This window comes from Anas platyrhynchos, chromosome 2, assembly GCF_047663525.1.
Source record: "Anas platyrhynchos isolate ZD024472 breed Pekin duck chromosome 2, IASCAAS_PekinDuck_T2T, whole genome shotgun sequence".
NCBI classification, from domain to species: Eukaryota; Metazoa; Chordata; class Aves; order Anseriformes; family Anatidae; genus Anas; species Anas platyrhynchos.
Window position 1 is genome coordinate 22,463,247 of NC_092588.1, and position 18,575 is coordinate 22,481,821.

Sequence of the window (18,575 nt, forward strand, 5' to 3'; positions counted from 1 at the left end):
ACTTGTTGAACAAGAGAAAACCTAAAAAGGGTTGGGTTTTCAGTCTTATTTATGGACACATTATAAACAAAGGCGGCTGCTGAACCTGTAACGCAGGAACTCATTAAACCTGCAGCTGCATTACAAAACCATATTTACGAAGTTCAGACCAAATTCAGCTTCCTGGCTTTACTCATCACTGGGACAGATATCAAGGATCTGCACTCTCACCAAATTGCAAGTGGAAGTCAGCCACTAACTGTTATTTCCTCCTTTGAAAAAAACTTTTTCTAATCACTAGTTCATATTTCTCCCCATGTAGAATCATTAAATCGATATACAAAAACTCTAAAATAATGCAATTCCAAATTCTCTGCTCTAAGTATTATTACTCAGCCTTGTCTAGTCCTTTATATATATATATATATATGGTTAGCTTTACACATATCAGCCACCAACTGAATCTTATGCATGAAATTATATCTTTGAAGAGCTGTATCTCCACAATTCCCCAAGGTGTTCGGGGGAAATCAGAAAACAAGGGATAAGAAACTTACCTTACAGAATTTGATTGATGACAATTTTTTCTTTACTCACATTATTTATCTATTCTTTATTTCTGCAAGAAGGTCTGTCATTTTTTTCTTTTTTTTTTTTTTTTTTTTTGAGTCTAGAAATCTTATTGTCATTTATTGTGGTTATTACTGGGGAAAAGGGAAGGGATATGACATTGAGCTGCATTATGTCCAATTAGATACAAATATAAGGAGCTGGAGAAACGTGGCATGCACAGCTATGACAAAAGATCAAATACTAAAAAAGATTAAGAAATCTGAAAAGAAGGAGGGACTTCCTATATGAAACCACTGGCTTTATGAAGGTGGCACAGAAGGAACTGGACACTGAGCACTTTCACATCTACTATTTGAGGTATGCCTGGTTTCTTTTGAGGAGCACTAGGCTGCTGGTAAGTGATAGTTTCCTGGGGAAGATGCAGGGGATGGAAATCCACAGAAATTTGGAGATGCTGCAGCTGAACAACTGCAAATGACCAAGACCAACAAAACAACCAGTGGGAGCAAGGTAAAAGTAAAAATCGCTACTGTCCATAAATCTCCAAAGAGCAAAGATTTGTTTTTATAAAGAGAAAGAAAGAAGAGGGCGTTGCTTTTTCTGTAGCATTTGTAAACCAAGTATCATTGCTTTAGATACTGTAGTGTAATCCAATCTCAGCAGCCACAGGGGTGGAACAGAGCTTGGGGAGCTGCCGTCCCATAAAGTAGCCTACTTTACTATCCAGACACAAAGCCTCTCCCCCTCCCTTTTCCTCTCCTCCTTCCCCCTCCACACACTCCCAGAAGCAGCAGCAACAGCCTTTAAATCAATCCTCTAAAGCTGCCACACGGAGCCATTTGGTTGCCATTAGCAGGTAAAACAGGGAGCCAGGAGGACTCAGAAACATGTTGGTGCTCACTGAGGAAAACTGCATTGACAGAGTCATCTGCAGGACACGAAGGCACAGGGCAGGAGTAAGACACAAAAGCTGCTGCCATCCGACACGGAGATCTCTGCTAAAAACTGGCGTTATCAGGAGAAGAAGAGTCGTGACTGTGGCTGCCCTGAGAAGAGCTGTGACATCCACCTTCCTTTCATGCTGCCAGAATTAAAAGCACTAGCTCTCACAGAAAGCATCCCCTCCAACCTGGGGGAAATTCACACAGTCAATTCAGCAGCTAATAACACAGTCACACAGTCATTTACAGCATATTTTTATAACACTAAATTACTATCAGCACAAATAAGTGTTGCTTTTTTATATATAGATTTCTATCCAATATGGTCTTTTAAAATTGCATTCACCATTTTGTTTTTAAGTCAATTACCTTTCCTATTTCCAAGGAAGCTGCAAAATTTGGCAGCTCAAATACAAAATAGTTACCTCCTAACCAATTTATTTCAAAAAAGGCAGAGATATTAAATTTCTTAGTCCATTCCAGTCTATTAAGGATTTCAAGTCTCAGACTCTTTCTCTACCCCAATGTTTCATGCAACTCCTACCTTTGTTATTTCTTACATTTTTTTGGAAATTATACATGTTTGAAGATTATACATATATTACTTGAGAAATAACCTGAAATACATGTACGCCCCAGCTCATGGTCTCTGTCTATGTGGAAGACATTCCGATCTGCCAGAGCACCAATGACCAGAGCTACGACACTACCCTGTATTCTGGAAACACCAGAAAAACTGTAGTCCAGAGTCCTACATTATGGGGAAGAAAAGTGGCTACCCCATAAATCCGATCCTTCTCCAAAGGATGCAGCTGTGAGGATTTCTCAAGAATGCAGATATGGGGAACAGAGGCTTTGTTTTCTTCTCACCTGAAGACATCTCCTCGAGTAAGGACAAAAGCAAGTCTTGCAAGCTAGGAACAGTGGCTTGTGAGAGCTGAGATGGAGGAATGGAAGCAGAAAGGATTGAAAAATAGCCTCTTTCTGGGGAGCAAGGGTGAGAAACTGCTTTGAGCAGATCCACAGACTTTGCTGTCTCACAAAAAACTGTCTAGGTAATTTAGCATCCTCCTAATCCTGGTGGAAATGGTAAGAATGGTAAGAAGGAAAGAGACACAAAAAGGGCCACAGTTTTATATTCTCCTCTCAGGTTTCACAGGATAGGAAGAAAAGAAAAATGATCAGGGGAGCTTAACAGATTTTGGATGAAGGAACAAGGATGAAGACACCAAAAAAAAAAAAAAAAAGACTTTTAAAAGACAGAAAATAAAAAGGAAGAGAAACATCATTTGAGTATTTCTAATAAAATGCTCAGAAGATGGGAAGAAGAACATAAGGGAAAATGCTCAAGTGTAACCTCCCACAGATGCTAACATACACATATCCCTTACCTGCCCCCCCTTGCAAATTGCTCACACACACCTTTCTAGAATGTCTTAATTCACCTCTAAGTAGCCATATGAAAATTGGTTGAAACTGGCAAAAATGTGACCAAACCTAGGTAACTTTGCCTAGTTAGATTTTTTCTTGAAGATTAACAGTTGCAAAGTTGTTAAAAGCTGGTCCACAGCTCTCTGAGAGAAGCACAAAAGTGCCTTTTTGTTTCCACTCTGAAAAGTTTAAACATCTTGGAAATTAACACAGTTTTCAATTCCCTGCCAAAGAGTCAAGCAGAACACCAACTTCAAGTAAGCACTAAGAACTGACCTAAATAAGAAACTTTGTCCAAAGACATAAGCTGGATTTTCTATGAATTTCTTCTGCTAAACACTTCTGCATATTGCTTATTTTGTTGCATATCAGTGATCTTTTGGTAGTAAAAGATGCGTTTACAGTGAGAGACAAAGGGCTGCCTGAAATTCTGGCAAATTTTTTATAGTTAAATCATGAAGGTCAGAGAGGTCAGAAGGTACACGTCCACATTAGCTATAACAAAAGGCTTCAAAATATTGCATTGAATGGAGATGCCAGAAAGTACACAAGGCTAGAAGCAGTCATATTTCTGTATTCACAGGCAGCTACTGAACTCCTCTGAATCTCTAAAGACAAACAAATGCACCTAACTCTACTCTTCTTTGCCTGCAAGTAACCCATAGCCACTTCTAATTTCCTTTAAAATAAAAGATACGGCAACAAAAGGAAGTTGCTGGAAGGCAGAAGGGGTGTTTTGTTTTTTCCATTACCAGAAAAGGGATGAACAGGGTGTGTTAATGCCCCACGTATAAATAGTGCATCAACAGCAGAAGGAGTATAAAGGGTATTTCAATTATATTGTAGGCTCATTAATTAGTAACCTCAAAAGAATTATTAAGTATTTCAGAAGCTATTTAAAGCAAAACATTAGCTTGTTATGTTAAATCTCAGTAAATGCATAATACTAAGAAGATTTAGATTTAACAGTAGTTGTAGTCTGTGAAGTACAATCTCATGCACTGATTCCAGAATTGACTTTACATTATGCCCTCTCAAAAGCAAGATAAACTTGGAAGCAGATTCTATGGACGTAGGTTTTTTTATGCATTTAGTTTTGTTTGATCCACTCTGAAAGTCTCAGGTCTATGTCATGAGTTAAGACCACCAAAATAATCACATACACTCATGCTGAAGAAAAGATGCTGCCAATAAAACACAGCATCAGAGAAACGGTTTCTTGCTGTCATGTATGTGCACAGCCAAATCTAAAAGAAAAGGTGAGTACACTTACTTCCAAAGCAAGCCACTAAGCCATTGACAGCACTGAGTATCAAAGGAATATTCTAATCATGCTTACCAAATATATTTCCTTCTACTGAAATATTTATTGAGTCATTAAACTTAGAGTAAATACAAGTAAAATATCAGCAAACAAAAATAAGTAAAAATATACTTTTAAATCCCTTACGGTTTTCTTAAAAGCATACATGGTAAATGATTTCTAATGGATAAAAATTAGAATTATCATGGTTATCAAATTGATCTGAGCTTGCCACATTAACATGCCTACAAAAATAGGTACATAATTTAAAACTTGGGATTTTCAGGTACCTTACTCCAGGCAGAACTGAAGCCTACCATCCCAGGCAAGCTCTACAGAGGTGAAGAAGGACATGCTTGTCCAGCAACACAATAGCGCTCCATAATCATAATGAAGATAACCGTAAAAAGATAAAATTGGCAATTCTGTACAGCTTATTCAATAAGAAAAAAGTGTATAAACAGCACTTGTGTGAAGGAGGATTATTTGGTACACAAGGTGAATAATGTTATCATTTCAGCAATATAATTCTACAAGGACTATATGAGAAGTCTTAATGCTTGAAAAAGTCGATCTAATTTTTTCTTCAAGTTACAGAATTGAACAAGTACAAATTTCTTAAAATGGTGCTTTCATCCCTAACGATTCCCATGCCATTTTCTTAAAAAGAAGTTGCAAAGAGAAAAGCGGAAGGGGAAAGAGTAACACTAAGGTACGCTCCTTCAAAATCTATGTAATAACCAACATTTGAATGGGTCTGGCTAACAAGAAGGCACAACAGTTGTGCCTCATGCCCTTAGTTCCAGCAGGCTATATCTTTATTAGCCAAGTAAACGTGGCCAAGTGTCACCATCAGTAACGGTCTGTGACCATACATACTATTTACCTGTTAGCTTGCTCCCTGCCATAGTTTGGGGCCATGGCAGCTGACACTTTCTCAAACAATGCCTAAGCAATGCTGAAGGAACCAACCATGCCAAAAGCTCTCCACAGTCTGAAGCCTGGCCTCATCTTTCCTAGTTTTATTTTTTTTTCCCCTTTTTGGGAGGGGAAGTGAAGGAAGGAACAGCAATAGGTAGGTGTGTGGACTCGAACTGAGCCATGACAGGCCACTGTTTTCTGGAATGTTTTATTTAGACACAGCCTCAGAGATTTTATTTCTCTTCATCACTCAATGAAAGGAGGAAAAAAAAGGCATCAAATTGCAGGTAAAATTCTAGGGGAAAAAAAGGACAACCACTGCGCGTAATGAATTGCTACCGATGGACCTACACAGGCTAGAGTTGACACAGGTAAAGACTCAAAGCAAGAATCACTGAAAATCCTCATCAGTTTTCTACAGATGGTGGTAACACTAAAAGAAACAACTTTCAAATACAACCAGCAAAAAAAAAAAGTTTATCTTAGGGGTTCAAATTTTCTTCAGCATCAGTTCTACAGAACAGCACTTCAGCACTGTGACAGGAAGTTTTACATCTCTTGTGTGTCACAAGTAAAGCAAAAAGCAGCTTTAACCCTGAAAACCCTACATATTTTTAACTGCATTCCTTTAACTTGTTCTGAGAACTAACGTCAGCAAATACTGCTGGCAACGGTTACTAAAACCAGGATAATGTATTCACCATGTGCAATCACTTTCCTTGGACAGATATTAGTTAATAGGCTTAATTTATTTTCAATGAAGAGCCTTGACAATTAATTAGCCTAAATAATTACACTGGAAACACTACAGATGACCAACCTTTGCAGTCAGCTTGGCTGATTTTCCTCCTCACAGAGGATACTGAAAAATACAACTGCTTCCAATTTACATTGATTAAAAGTTCACTTTTAACAGATTTGCTGAATGCTGTCTGCCACATCTGCTGAGAAGCAGTAACTTTAGATCTGGACTTGATTTTAAAAAAAAGAAGTTAAACTTGAGGTTTCTAACTGAAGTTAATTTGCAGTCCCAATAATCAAGCTGCGAGTCATGTGGCAGAGTGCAAAACCCCTGCTGGACAGAGGGTCCGACTTGGGAACTGCCTACAAGTCTTTCCAGAAGAGCACAGCTGAAAGCGCCACAAAATGTTCGTGTTGAACCTTCATACATTGATATCAGTGAATATTAAAAAAGATTGCACAGCATTAGCAAAGATTCCTTCAGCATCTTCATCCTCATACACCAGCACAGCCTACTTATGATTTTATAATGAAAGAGATGTTATCAGTGAAAGATCATCCTCTTGTCAAAACTATTCACCACCCTAGAGTGCTGCTCACAATTAACTCTGATATATTCATAACCTACTCCTCCAACAAAGATGCAGAGCCACAGTGAAAACACCTACCAAAAAAAGAGCCTGATTTCCTATTATGGGTCTTTTATGCATTTTCTAGGTGATGGCATAGAAGTGCATAAAGCTGAAGTAACTCAGCGCACCGCCTAGGCTGATTGTTCACATCTGAGGCAATTTGACACAACCACCTCTTCAGAACCCAGGAGAATGCCTGTTTCTGTCAGCTCTTGCACAGCCCATATCACTGGCATATCTCAGCAGTTCAAGCAGGTTTTCACACGTGCTGACTGACTCACATGACTCTGTCTGCGCTGTCCCATACGCCGATGGCATCTGTTCAGGCATGCAATCTCAGAGATTTTCCGTTTCGAAGGATACCTTGAATTTTCATCTGGCAGTTAGATCCAATTACTGACATAACTAATAGTCACAACCGAATGCTACGAAATGAGTTTCATGTGTTTTCAACCTGTTTCTGCTTCTGACCCAGGAACTGAGCATGCCCCTCAACTGCCCATGTGAAACATAATCCACATTCAATCTAAATTGACATTGCTCTTGATTTACTGTGACTAGTCAATAAAGCAGGCTGCCAAATTCAAGACCCAAGTGTCAATTTATTGGAAAACTTCCTGGATTTATGATCTAATGTTCACAGTCTTTGGATATCTGCCTCTGTGTTTCTTGCCAGCAAGGTCCACTTGCCTCTTACTAGCACAAAATTGCACCGAACTGCACGATGGCTGCATCTCACAACCCTCCAGCTCCCAAACCTACTGAAATTCCTAGTTCAAAGCAGCATTACTCCAGTGGACTTGTCCTGCCAAAAGGTTTCAATTAGTTCTGTAACAATGAGAGTTCACCTGATCCCCCCTTATACACTTCTAGTCCTCTCTTTAGCATGCAGCAAATCCTAAGAGGTGCCATCGTCATCACAGTAGTACCTTGCTGGTAAAGGCCACAACAGCAGGAGCTAATTTCATTGCTTAACAACCTCTTACCATTAAACAAGCCAGATCTTCATCCACCACATTACTGGTGGATCAACATGAATTGCTCTCGCTCTTGTCAATTCATTGCGATACCATTAAAAGTACACAGGTTTCTCAAGATGACCAAAAGACACACATGAGCAGATGCAAATCATAACTTACATTGAGGCTTGCAATGCCCTTACCGGATGCTGTAAGGAGTCTACTGATGATGAATTCTGCTAAAAACAGTCGTGTGGCACACCACTACATGGCTTTGATTAAACTAGGGATGTTTGCCCTGCTGGGAGGCAAACAGAAGTAAAGCCGTATAAAGATTAAAACACTTCTGCAGCAACAAAGGTTCATCAGTACTCTAAGCAGCAGTAACACAAGGTCTTCAGAATCTTCTTGCATTTTGTAATGTTAATATTGAGTTATAAATTTAAGAAGATAAAACGTGTACAAAACATCCGTTTGGCATCTATGTAGCAACAGAATCAAAACAAAAGCTAGAAATTAAGTAAAAAAAACTCAAAATGTAACAGGCTGTTGGCAAAGCATGTTAATCAATGTCCTGGTATAATAGTTAGCCCAAAGGAGGTTATAACCCAGCATGCCAATCTAATGCAGATGTAAGAGAATCTGGAGACATAGTAAATATTTACCTTCACAGGTAAAGCTGTGTTGAAATATTAAGAGCAGCTACATTAACATAAATGTTCTTAAGGCTTCATAACAACAAAGTGTGTACACACACACATCCTGCATGAGGATCACTGTATCTAGATTTCTGCAATCTTTCAGTATTTTGAGGACACATTAATAAAATAACTCTCTCAACACTAATCCTTAGCTTTAACAAGTGAAACAAGTGACATTGTTATCTCTGGCAGCTGAGATGGCCAGCATTTGATGCATACAACTTTTAGCAAGAGAGCAAATCTTGCAGCTTTTGTCAGTAATGGACAGCTCTTCAATAAAAACATGGAAGGAAAAAGAAGAAATATGAAGACAGTAAAATCTTCAAACCAGCTACACTGGGTCATATTTAGCTCTATCTCACTTCGAGCCTGGACAAATCTAAACTGGTTCTCAATGTTGAAGAAAGCTCCTAAGTCCTAGATCCACGTAATGAGTTTGTTCAGGTGGCTCCCTGTTCAAGATGTAATTAACTCCTAACTTGAATACATTATCCAGGGGTAATAGTGTTCACTGCATGCAAATATTTTCAGCACTCCTAATATTAGTTTTTTTTTAAAACAAATTAAGCAAATCTCCAAAACCAACAGCTATTGCTCTGGTCTCAAAATAGGAAAGAAGAGACTCACTCTGAACCCTTTGAAATGAACTACTGGACTAAACTGAATGGAAAGGATGCTGAGAGAAATCACGTCACCCCAATTCATATCTTTACTCCACCACGTTTCAGGATCTCAAAGGCTGTCACTGTCTCCATCTGTGACAACCTCCCCAGAACTGATAAAGGATGATGAGAGTCTAGAATGCTCGTCACTGGAAGGGGTTATAGAGAATACCAACCAAAAACAAACAAACAAAAAAAAAATGACACACACAACTGGACCAATTTCTAGCTCATGAAACATATGGACGACACAGTTCAGAATTTATCCAGATATCAGAGAAACAAAGGCTATTCAAAATCAACATTCTTTAATGTTGTTAAAATTCTCTAAATGCACAATAAAGTAGTAGTTTATGAGTGACAGAGGGTTGTAACACTGAACTGTCCTACCCTGAGTTGTCTCATCTGTTACTACAGAAATTGTAGCCAAAAGGAAGAAAAAAAAAATCAGCTAATTCCTCTCAAGATTTCTGTTTGGCCATAAACATTCTTGTCATTCTTTCTGGGCTTTTAACCATATTCTGCTAATTCTCAGTTGTTTTTAGACATCCTCCTGAAAGCTTTGAAAGCTGCTTTACAATCTGGCATGCAACACTACATAAAGTAGTTGTAAAATATTGACATTAACATAGTATTTTGCATCTTGTTATGCTTGACAAAAGCAAAAGACCAGATGTTTTTACTTAAATATAAAAATAGATTAGGTATACAACAATTTAAAGGATGTCAAAGACTTAGTTAACTAGTGAGCTTGAGCAAATTTCTTTTACAAGAAGAAAGCGTATTAACTGAAATTAAAACAGACATCAATCTAGCAAATAAAATGAAACAGCACTTTTGTTACATTAATGGTTGCTTAATGAAATTTACTGGGTTGATGGTGCTCAAATTTTATCTATTAGAAAGTTAGCAATGTTTATCAGCTAAAGTTTTTAAAAATAAATACTACTACAATATTTAATATACAATATGCATTTTGAGATTATTATATTGAAACTAGAAAAGAAAGCTATTCTACTGATTTATGTCAGAAATAAAGTTGAGATTTTCACTGCTAACTCAAAACATACTACCTGAGGGATTCCATAACAGTTCATAAAATGTCTTTGTTTTTAAAAGGTATGGTCTGTGGTATATATTTTCTAGCAAGAAATAGAAGAACACATGTAGCATCAGATGTGTGTACTTTCAGAAACTCTGGAATGTGAAATCTAAAAATCCAAATAAAGCAGGTGGTATAATTTGGGGAGGGGGGGGAATGAATTTAAGTTTAATGACATTACCAGGTTATCCTACCAGACTAATTCTCACTCACTGCATGACTTCAATGAAGCTCTCAGTCTTCATGCTGATTTCGATTTAGTTCAAGTGCTATTTGATGTATTTCATCTGGAGTTTTATTCACTTCAAACTACACTTCATTTAACCTGGCTGCTGCTGTACTCATTTGTTTTTCTACTTTATTACCCGCAAATTGGTGTTGCTTAGTTTAGATAAATTGTTCGAATGAATTAACTTGATATAATTATTTCACACTGTTAATAAATAAACAACCTTTAGAAAGATCTCATGTCACAGAAGAAAAATGAGAAAGCTGCTATGAATTTTATCTTTTTTTTTTTTTTTAAATACTCTAGCAGTGGTCTCACAAGATCTTCTAATAAATGCTGATAGATTATTTGCTATTTTAAGGCAGTAGCATTGCCCCCACTCCTTCAACTACTGCCTGTTTTTATTTTTCCATGTTATGAGTCTACCTGTTTTTAGTCTACCATACTCCATTTTCCAGCTGGGCACACATCATAACGTGATGGGGGGAGTGGGGAGGGAGAGACCATGAGACAAAAAGTGATGGCAAGCATACAACAGCGCGTGTGTGACAGAGCACAGGAAACCAAGCATGAGCAAGATACTGAGTGCAGTAAGTGCAAGCACATGCAAAAGACAGCACACGTGCACTCACAAGAAAGCACCAGGACTTCAATACCATGAACTTGTCAGACAAAGTATTTTTCACCCATTTTTCATCTCTAAAATAATAATTTTCCACAACTACCCACAGGTCTCACAGTATACTACATAAACCTAAGTTTGCGTAACGCAAATTTATTTCAATGGTATACTAATAAGAATCACAAACCAGAATTAAACGTTAAATGTCAGTTAGTTGTCAGCTGTCAATCCTACCAGAGTCCTACGGTGCTCTGATTACTAAGTGCTGATTATTGGTTATCCTGGTTTATTTATTTATTTACTTCAGGAAAACACCACAACAACACAGCAATTCATTTGAAGTGGTTAGTACTCTTACAATTTATTAATGGAAAATATGAGAAAGTCAATTAGGCTGCTACCACCTGGTGGTGTTCTGATTATGCTAAAAACCTCTTATATTTAAGCATGTTATCAAGGCTTGTAACAGAAAACTTAATATATTCTCAATATAGAACTAAGGACAAACTCACTAGTAGTCCTTTTTTTTTTTTCTTCTTCTTCTTTTAAGTAATCCAGTAAGCTTTCACAAACAAATCACTATGACAAATCAGCAACACAATCCAGAATGTTTGAAGTCAAAATATTTAACAGATTACCCTGCTTGCCTGTTATCTTATGTAAGATTCCTCATAAGGATTTAGTCATAAAGTATTAGAGGCAGCTACTGCTCAAAATGAGGAATAAAGAACAGTAATGACTTGTTCAACACACTGGCAAAATGCATTTTCTTGGAAATATTTTTAATAAATACAATTCATAAATGATAATTAAACAAAAAGAGCTATTATACACTGACATGTATGATCACAATATTTAATTTGTAGAGATAAATTTAAATACTGAATTTCCATGTCATTACAATACAAAATAAGGTATCTTACATAGGTAATTTCATAGTAAAGCAAAATTGTTTTCAGAATGAAAATATTTGCTTTTAAAATCTGAACTACTACTAAGAACTTAATAAATGATCACAATGCTAAAAATACTTTAAACCATAACAAAAATCATAAATAACTGTCTAGTAGAGACAGTTCTTGGGGAGGGGATTTTTTTTTTACTTTATTTTTTAGCTTTGGTGAGTTTAAAACAGACCTGACAGTTAAACCCATGAAACTTTCCATCATTATGTAACTTTAGCTTTTGTATCCACCCAATGAAAAATGGAAATTGGTTCACAGGATTCCTGCAAGGTCTAAAAGAAATCCATTTACTACAGAGTTTTCATAGCCTCTTCTCTCAACGGTCTGAACTTCTGATTAACAGGCATCCTTACAGAAGAAATTATTAATGGCAACAGACTTAACAGTAGAATGTGATAGAAGAGACACAGAGAAATTTAGGGAACTATATACATACAGAGCTTGAAATTTTTAAACCATTCATTATAAACTCAGAAGTAGTTGAGTACATTACTTAAATACACTATACATCATTCATACTCACCAATATTTTGGAAACTTGATCAGTTTGCCATAAAGAGCAGTACTGAAAGAGGGAATAACTGGAACAGGGAAGCAGTACAACCCTTTACTGTCCAAAGAGGTCAGTGCTGCCTGAAAACCAAATACCTGAAAAAAAATCAGCTGGTCAGCATATACTATCACAATTAGAATATTTCAAATTATTTTTATAACATAATATATAAATTCATCTTTTGAAAATGTAAGTGATATGGTATTTTTTTAGATTATTCCTTTTTGCCCAAATAACCAAGAAGTTCTGACTAACTTGTCTCCAGTAATAAAATAATATCCCAATAGGAATAAATAACAAATACTTTCTTTGATCAAAAAATCGTGTTAAGTATGCTCTGCTGAATTGTTTAAAAACTGTCAGTTAAAATGCATTATTCTATATCATGTAAATCTGGAGACTGCACATTGTCTTTCATTTAAAGAACATTTTTTGTCATTACAACAATGGCCTAAAGAAGTGATATTTAAGGAAATAAGAAAAAAAGCTTTGCAATTTATCTTCTCAATAAGAGAATCTAAAGACAGGTTCATTACAATTGTACTCTATGAATTTTCCCTGTTCAGTATGGAAAATGGACAGTTGTAACTCTCAAAATTGTACTCAACATTTTGCAAATGCTGATCAAACAGTTGCTAAAAACTTCTTGAACAAGAAATCCAAAAAAAAATGAAAAAACAAATAGATGAATTGCAATATAGTTATCCCAATCATATTCAATGTGATGGGAGTAAACATGTCACCCAGAGAACTGAAAGCCTGCCACATAATTTTGGGATGGTGTTTGTGATTTATATACACCATAAGATTTCATTATTAAGGTTTTTATTTATTAAGATATCAGCACACAAGTGAAGAGCTAACTGAAAATTTTAGCAAAATTAACAGTAGTACATATTTACATTTAAGTAGCACTCAAAAGCCTTTCAAACTGCCAGAGCACAAAGCTCATCCTAAAAGCCTTGGAGGTCAATTTTAAAACTCCTCTTTATTTTTCACTTTCTCATTCTACTATAATCTCAGCAGATGACAACTTAATTTCAAAGCTTCTTAAAATTCATTCAGCCTAGCAGTAAGAACTGTTCTCATAATGGATCTTTAACTGAGAACATTTTGGCAGTAGTCTGCATACTCCGTTATGATGGTTTTGCTCTATCAGTACAACTAAAAAACTATGATTTTTCCTTATAACCTATCAAATTGGTAAGTGTAAATCACTGTAATCTACATATTCTATGACCATTATCCTAAAATAACAAAGGTTTCCTTCCAAATTATTTTAACTCTATCTTGCCACAAAGACCTTGGGGTTTCCATCTGTATTGTTGCCTTGCGAAATTCTCTGTTCATGTTACAAAACATTTAGCTCGACTCTGAAGAAGCAATCCAAAATGACGATATTCTGCAAGATGTATTTACTCTGTGTGTTCTTTTAGATAATTTGAAACCATTCTTCCAAGAAACTTAACTGTTAACATTTAGGATTATCCACACTTGCTTTAACATTTTCTCAGCATACTGAAGTAAGAAATAGATCTCGAGATTCCTTTTACCTTCAGATAGCAGTGTGAGTAACAGTAATGAAGAAGGTTATCGGACAGCTGGCTGAGGCTGCTGACCATGTGCACCAGTTGCTCAGCATACATCGGTACGGAGTGCTCCAGGTTAATTTTATCCACCAGTATTCTCACAGAAGGTAAAGGCCGCAGGGGCTGGAAGCTTGTAGTATTTAGCAATCCACTTAAGTTCTATGGAAGGGGGAAAAGCATGCAACTATTACATTTATATTCTATTATTTATGCATTTTTACATTTCTTACATCTTTTTCTCTCAAAATACAGACACACAAATGAATCTATTTGTAATAAATTCTTTACTGATTACTAGAGCATTATGATAAAAATAACAGGAAACCTTAACTATTTTCAAAATAACTTCTTCCTCTGTGTTAGAAACTTAACATTTATGTCTAAAATTTTCATCTGTAATTCTACTGAGCGTCAGTGCGCAGGTGTTGGCAGCAGGGCAGCTGCAGGGGTGGCCTCTGTGAGGAGAGGCCAGGGCCACCCCATGCCGGACACAGGCGGTTCCAGCCAGCACCACCACAGAGCACAGCTGAGGCCAGCAGCCAAGCTGGTGGTGTCTCTGTGTAAAAGTTATTTCAGAAAGGGCAAAAAACACCACACAAGCTGAGAGGAGTGAGGAGAAAAAGAGAAGCAGCAGCAAAAACAGCAACATTAGAGAAGAAGGACAGGGAGGGGGTGCTGCAGGCACCAGAGCATTCATAGAATCACAGAATGGTTTGCATTGGAAAGGACCTTAAGGATTATCCAATTCCATTCCCCTGCCATGGGCAGGGACACCTCCCACCAGCCCAGGTTGCCCAAAGCCCCATCCAGCCTGGCCTTGAGCACCTCCAGGGATGGGGCATCCACAGCTTCTCTGGGCAGCCTGTGCCAGGGCCTCACCACCCTTGCAGTGAAGAATTTCTTCCTTATATCTAATCCAAATCCACCCTCGTTCAGTCTCAAGCCATTACTCCTTGTCCTGTCACTCCACTCCCTGACAAAGAGTCCCTCCCCAGCTTTCCTGCAGGCCCCCTTTAGGAACTGGAAGGTTGCAGTAAGGTCTCCCCAGAGCTTTCCCTTCTCCACTCTGCAGTAGGTGTCCCTGCTGCAGCCCACAGAGGACCCTATGCCAGAGCAGATGTTTTCTGAAGAACTGCAGCCCATGGCATGGACCTACAATGGAGCTGGGGAAAAGTGTGAGGAAGCAGGAGTGGTAGAGAACTGTTATGGACTGAGCAAAACCCCCCGTTCCCCATAGGTGAGGGGAAAGAGGCAGAAGCATCAGGAACGACGGAGTGAAGGTGAGCCAGGGAGAAAAAGGGGTGGGGTGGGCACTGGGAGGTGTGTTATTTTGATTTTTGTCTTTCTCACCACCCAAATCTATTTTAATTGGCAATAAATTAACTTAATTTTCCCCAAGTCAAGCCTCGTTTTGCTCATAATGGCACTTGGTAAAGTGATCTTCTCCCTCTTTATCTCGATCTGCCTTCCCTGCCCTGTTGAGGAGGGAGAGTGAGAGAGCAGCTGGGTGGGCAGCTGGCAGCTGGCCAAGGTCAACCCAAGAATATGCTAAGTCAAAATATTTTATTCTATAAAATGTTTACTTTTTGTCACTCCAAAGAGTACTGAACGGTTCACCGTACTGAAGAGTTCACCGTACTGAACTCATGCTGATCTAACCTTTTACATGGTCATATACTACACGTTCACAATCATGCCAGCTGTCTCAGGGGAAAAAAAACGCAGCTCCAAAATCTAAATATTGCAATTTTACACATCCAACTCTATTTTTCATAGTATCCATTGAAATGGAGTACTGTGTCTAGTACAAGGAAGACGTGCATGGAACAAAAACTCACTGGAAGGCTACCAGGGGCCCTGGAGCACATGAGCTCTGTCTCGGGAGAGACTGAAATAACTGGGGTTGTTTGGCCTGGAGATGAAGAAAGGGAGATCCCACTGCTTTATACAGCTGCACACTGGGAGGGTACAGAGAAGACTGAGCCAGATTCTTGTCAAAGGTGTACTGTGAGAGAAATTACAACAGACAGAAGAAACACAAGCAACTCCCATCCAAGCGGGTACACGGGAAAGCTTGTTGTGGAATCTTCATCCTTGGAGCTATCTGGCACTTGGCTGGACAAGCCCTGGAACATCCTGCTCTAACAGGACTTGCTTTAAGCAATTGGTCTCCTAGAGATACTTTCCAGACAGCTCTTCCAATTCAAATTACTCTGGATTCATTTCTTTAAACTTCAAAATAGGACATTAGGTCAATACATGTATCAGTTTCAATCTAGAAGTTGAAATTATTATTTTCAACAGGCTCGCCTTCACACAAGAAATACAAATTAAAGCTTCAAATAAAAAAAAAAGTAACCAAAAAAATCGCTTAAGTTGAACTTGTTTTCCTCAAACCTACAACAGAAATGGTGCTATTTTCCCACTGTAAGATGGCCATCTTTCCATACACATTAGACTAGAAAGCACCAAAATCCCAAGCTGAAAGGAAACAATGCTTCCCATTAGAGACCTGGTAAGGTCCCATTTTCTAAAATTAGAAGCTTATGTATGTATCCTAATGTGTCAAGAGGTAAGTTTTGTCACCAGTTCGCTCACTGCAGCCAGAACAGATAAGCATGTCTAAATTGAAGAAAAATACACACATTCCTTAAGTATACTAGGTGAATAAATGACAACACCTGTAGAACACAAATGTTATCTCAATTTCAGACAAGAAATTACCAGTTAAAGGCTGATACAAAAATTATTCACTAATTCTGGAACACAATTTGAATGCCAATTGTTGAATATTTAGCATAGAAAAGGACTTCATAAATCAATGCCTAACTCACTGCTTTAGTTGTAACAACAACTTCTGAGAACTTCAAGATACATCCCACTAAAATAAACAAAACACCTCATCTGCAAGACAGACAACATGCAGTTAGTAACCCCTTGTAAAAAATGCATTGGAAATGTTTAATATCAGACAAAAATTAACAGAAATTTAACTCAATCGATTCATTTTTAAATTCCAGTCTTTTTTCTTATCCTTTCTGCTTATGCAGCCAGATGTAAAGCTAACAGTAAGTATTGATTAAAAAAACACTGATTCATCCCTATAGTATGCTGATTTCATGCACAGAGGAAGAAGGAGTCCTGTAGGAATAAAAAATATACAGGATTCTTTGGCTGAAATTATACTGCGTATATCCAAAAGATGAAACAAATTTGGGCTGTTAGGAAATTTAATTTCTGGCTTTCTTTCCAAGATAGTCACTTTACAAAAATCTTAATCGTGGGCTTTTTGTTTTTTTGTGAGTGGGCTTTTTGCTGTTGTTTTAAATACACTTATGTGATTTAGAATAGAACAGCACAGTTTAGTTAGAATAGACCCTTAAAGATCATCTTGTCCAACTGCCTGACCACTTCAGAGTCATTTCTTTTCCTGTACCTAGTTCATTGCAGCATTTTCCAGCCCCACAGAACCCTCTGATCAACTCTGCATCCAGTTCAGAAGTTCTCCTCATATTCATGCCGTCTTGAGCATTCAGAGGGATTGTTAACAGTCACAACAAAAACTGATTCCCTACACAGTTTAAGTGACCAGATCAAACATGATACAATCTACCATTAACAGCCAAAGCCTTTAAGGTATCCCAGCTAGGACTCGAACACACAGAGCTACATGTTACATCTGTGAAGTCTTTATAAAGCATTTGTAACCAAAGATTTCTGATTTGACTGAGTATGGGAAGACATGAATGGCAAAATCACAACAGGTACCCTTCTGATTCAAAAGCTTTCTTAAATAAAAAAAAAAATACCTTTGAAGTCATAGCTACTTCTTTTTAAGTCTGATGACCAAAAGCAACACAAAACTATTCTATGACTTTTTTTTTTTTTTCCTCCAAATGTTATTTTCCTACTACTACATGCCTTCAGTTTTAACAAGTCTATCTAGGTACCACACACACCATTCATCTTACATACCTGTAGAGAAGGCTGGCAGGCAGCAAACGAATTAGAAACTCAGTAATACATCTAGCACATCGAATAACAGTTCAGTGAGAAATTTATACAGTTCCACCCCAGGATAGACTGAAAATTGAAACTCTGTCTTTCTCATGAAGACAACAGTCAGAGATGAAAAAAGCAGAGATGAACCTAGGCCTATTATTAAGGCAATGTGTTTGATGCTACAGCTTCACATATTTTAGCCTTAATAATTCTATGAAATAGCACATGGTGATCTAAAGAACTGAGTAAGCATTGGCGAGTACATACCTTCTCACCCATTATTACAGGCATCAAGTGGTCTAGTAAATTGAATTCTGCCACAGGGATTATAATTGTACACTTAAGAATGGTGAATGTTGTGAGTCGAGTGGGAATGTATTCCTCCAACGATGCCACTTCTTCTGAGCTTGGCACGGTTCTATTTCCATCCATAAGATCTAAAATAAACCGAGATTACATAAGTCTGACTAAAATACCTACCTCCAACAGTGGCTTTTTCAGAAAGTTAGGAACTAGCAAAAAAGTAGGAAGCAATTTTTTTTTGCCCCTTCATATTTAATACATATAAGGCTATCCTACATAAGGCTAAACGTAATGGTAACTGCACTGTCCTCACTTTGAAATCCAAGGTTTGAGTGTGAGAAGACTGTACAGCTCTTTCTCAGTTTCA

At 37.6% G+C, this 18,575-nt stretch overlaps 1 protein-coding gene across 8 annotated transcripts in view; it reads right to left on the reverse strand.

Annotated features, from left to right (window-relative positions):
* VPS13B (vacuolar protein sorting 13 homolog B) overlaps positions 1 to 18,575 on the reverse strand; it is a 465,257-nt gene that overhangs the window by 367,625 nt on the left and 79,057 nt on the right. For all 8 annotated transcript variants that reach the window (XM_072034434.1, XM_038173544.2, XM_072034433.1 and 5 more), the window contains 3 exons: positions 18,173 to 18,342; positions 13,868 to 14,062; positions 12,285 to 12,409 (listed from right to left, as the gene is read on the reverse strand). In XM_072034434.1, coding sequence (XP_071890535.1) covers positions 12,285 to 12,409; positions 13,868 to 14,062; positions 18,173 to 18,342 — 490 coding nt within the window. The remainder of the gene's footprint in view (positions 1 to 12,284; positions 12,410 to 13,867; positions 14,063 to 18,172; positions 18,343 to 18,575) is intronic.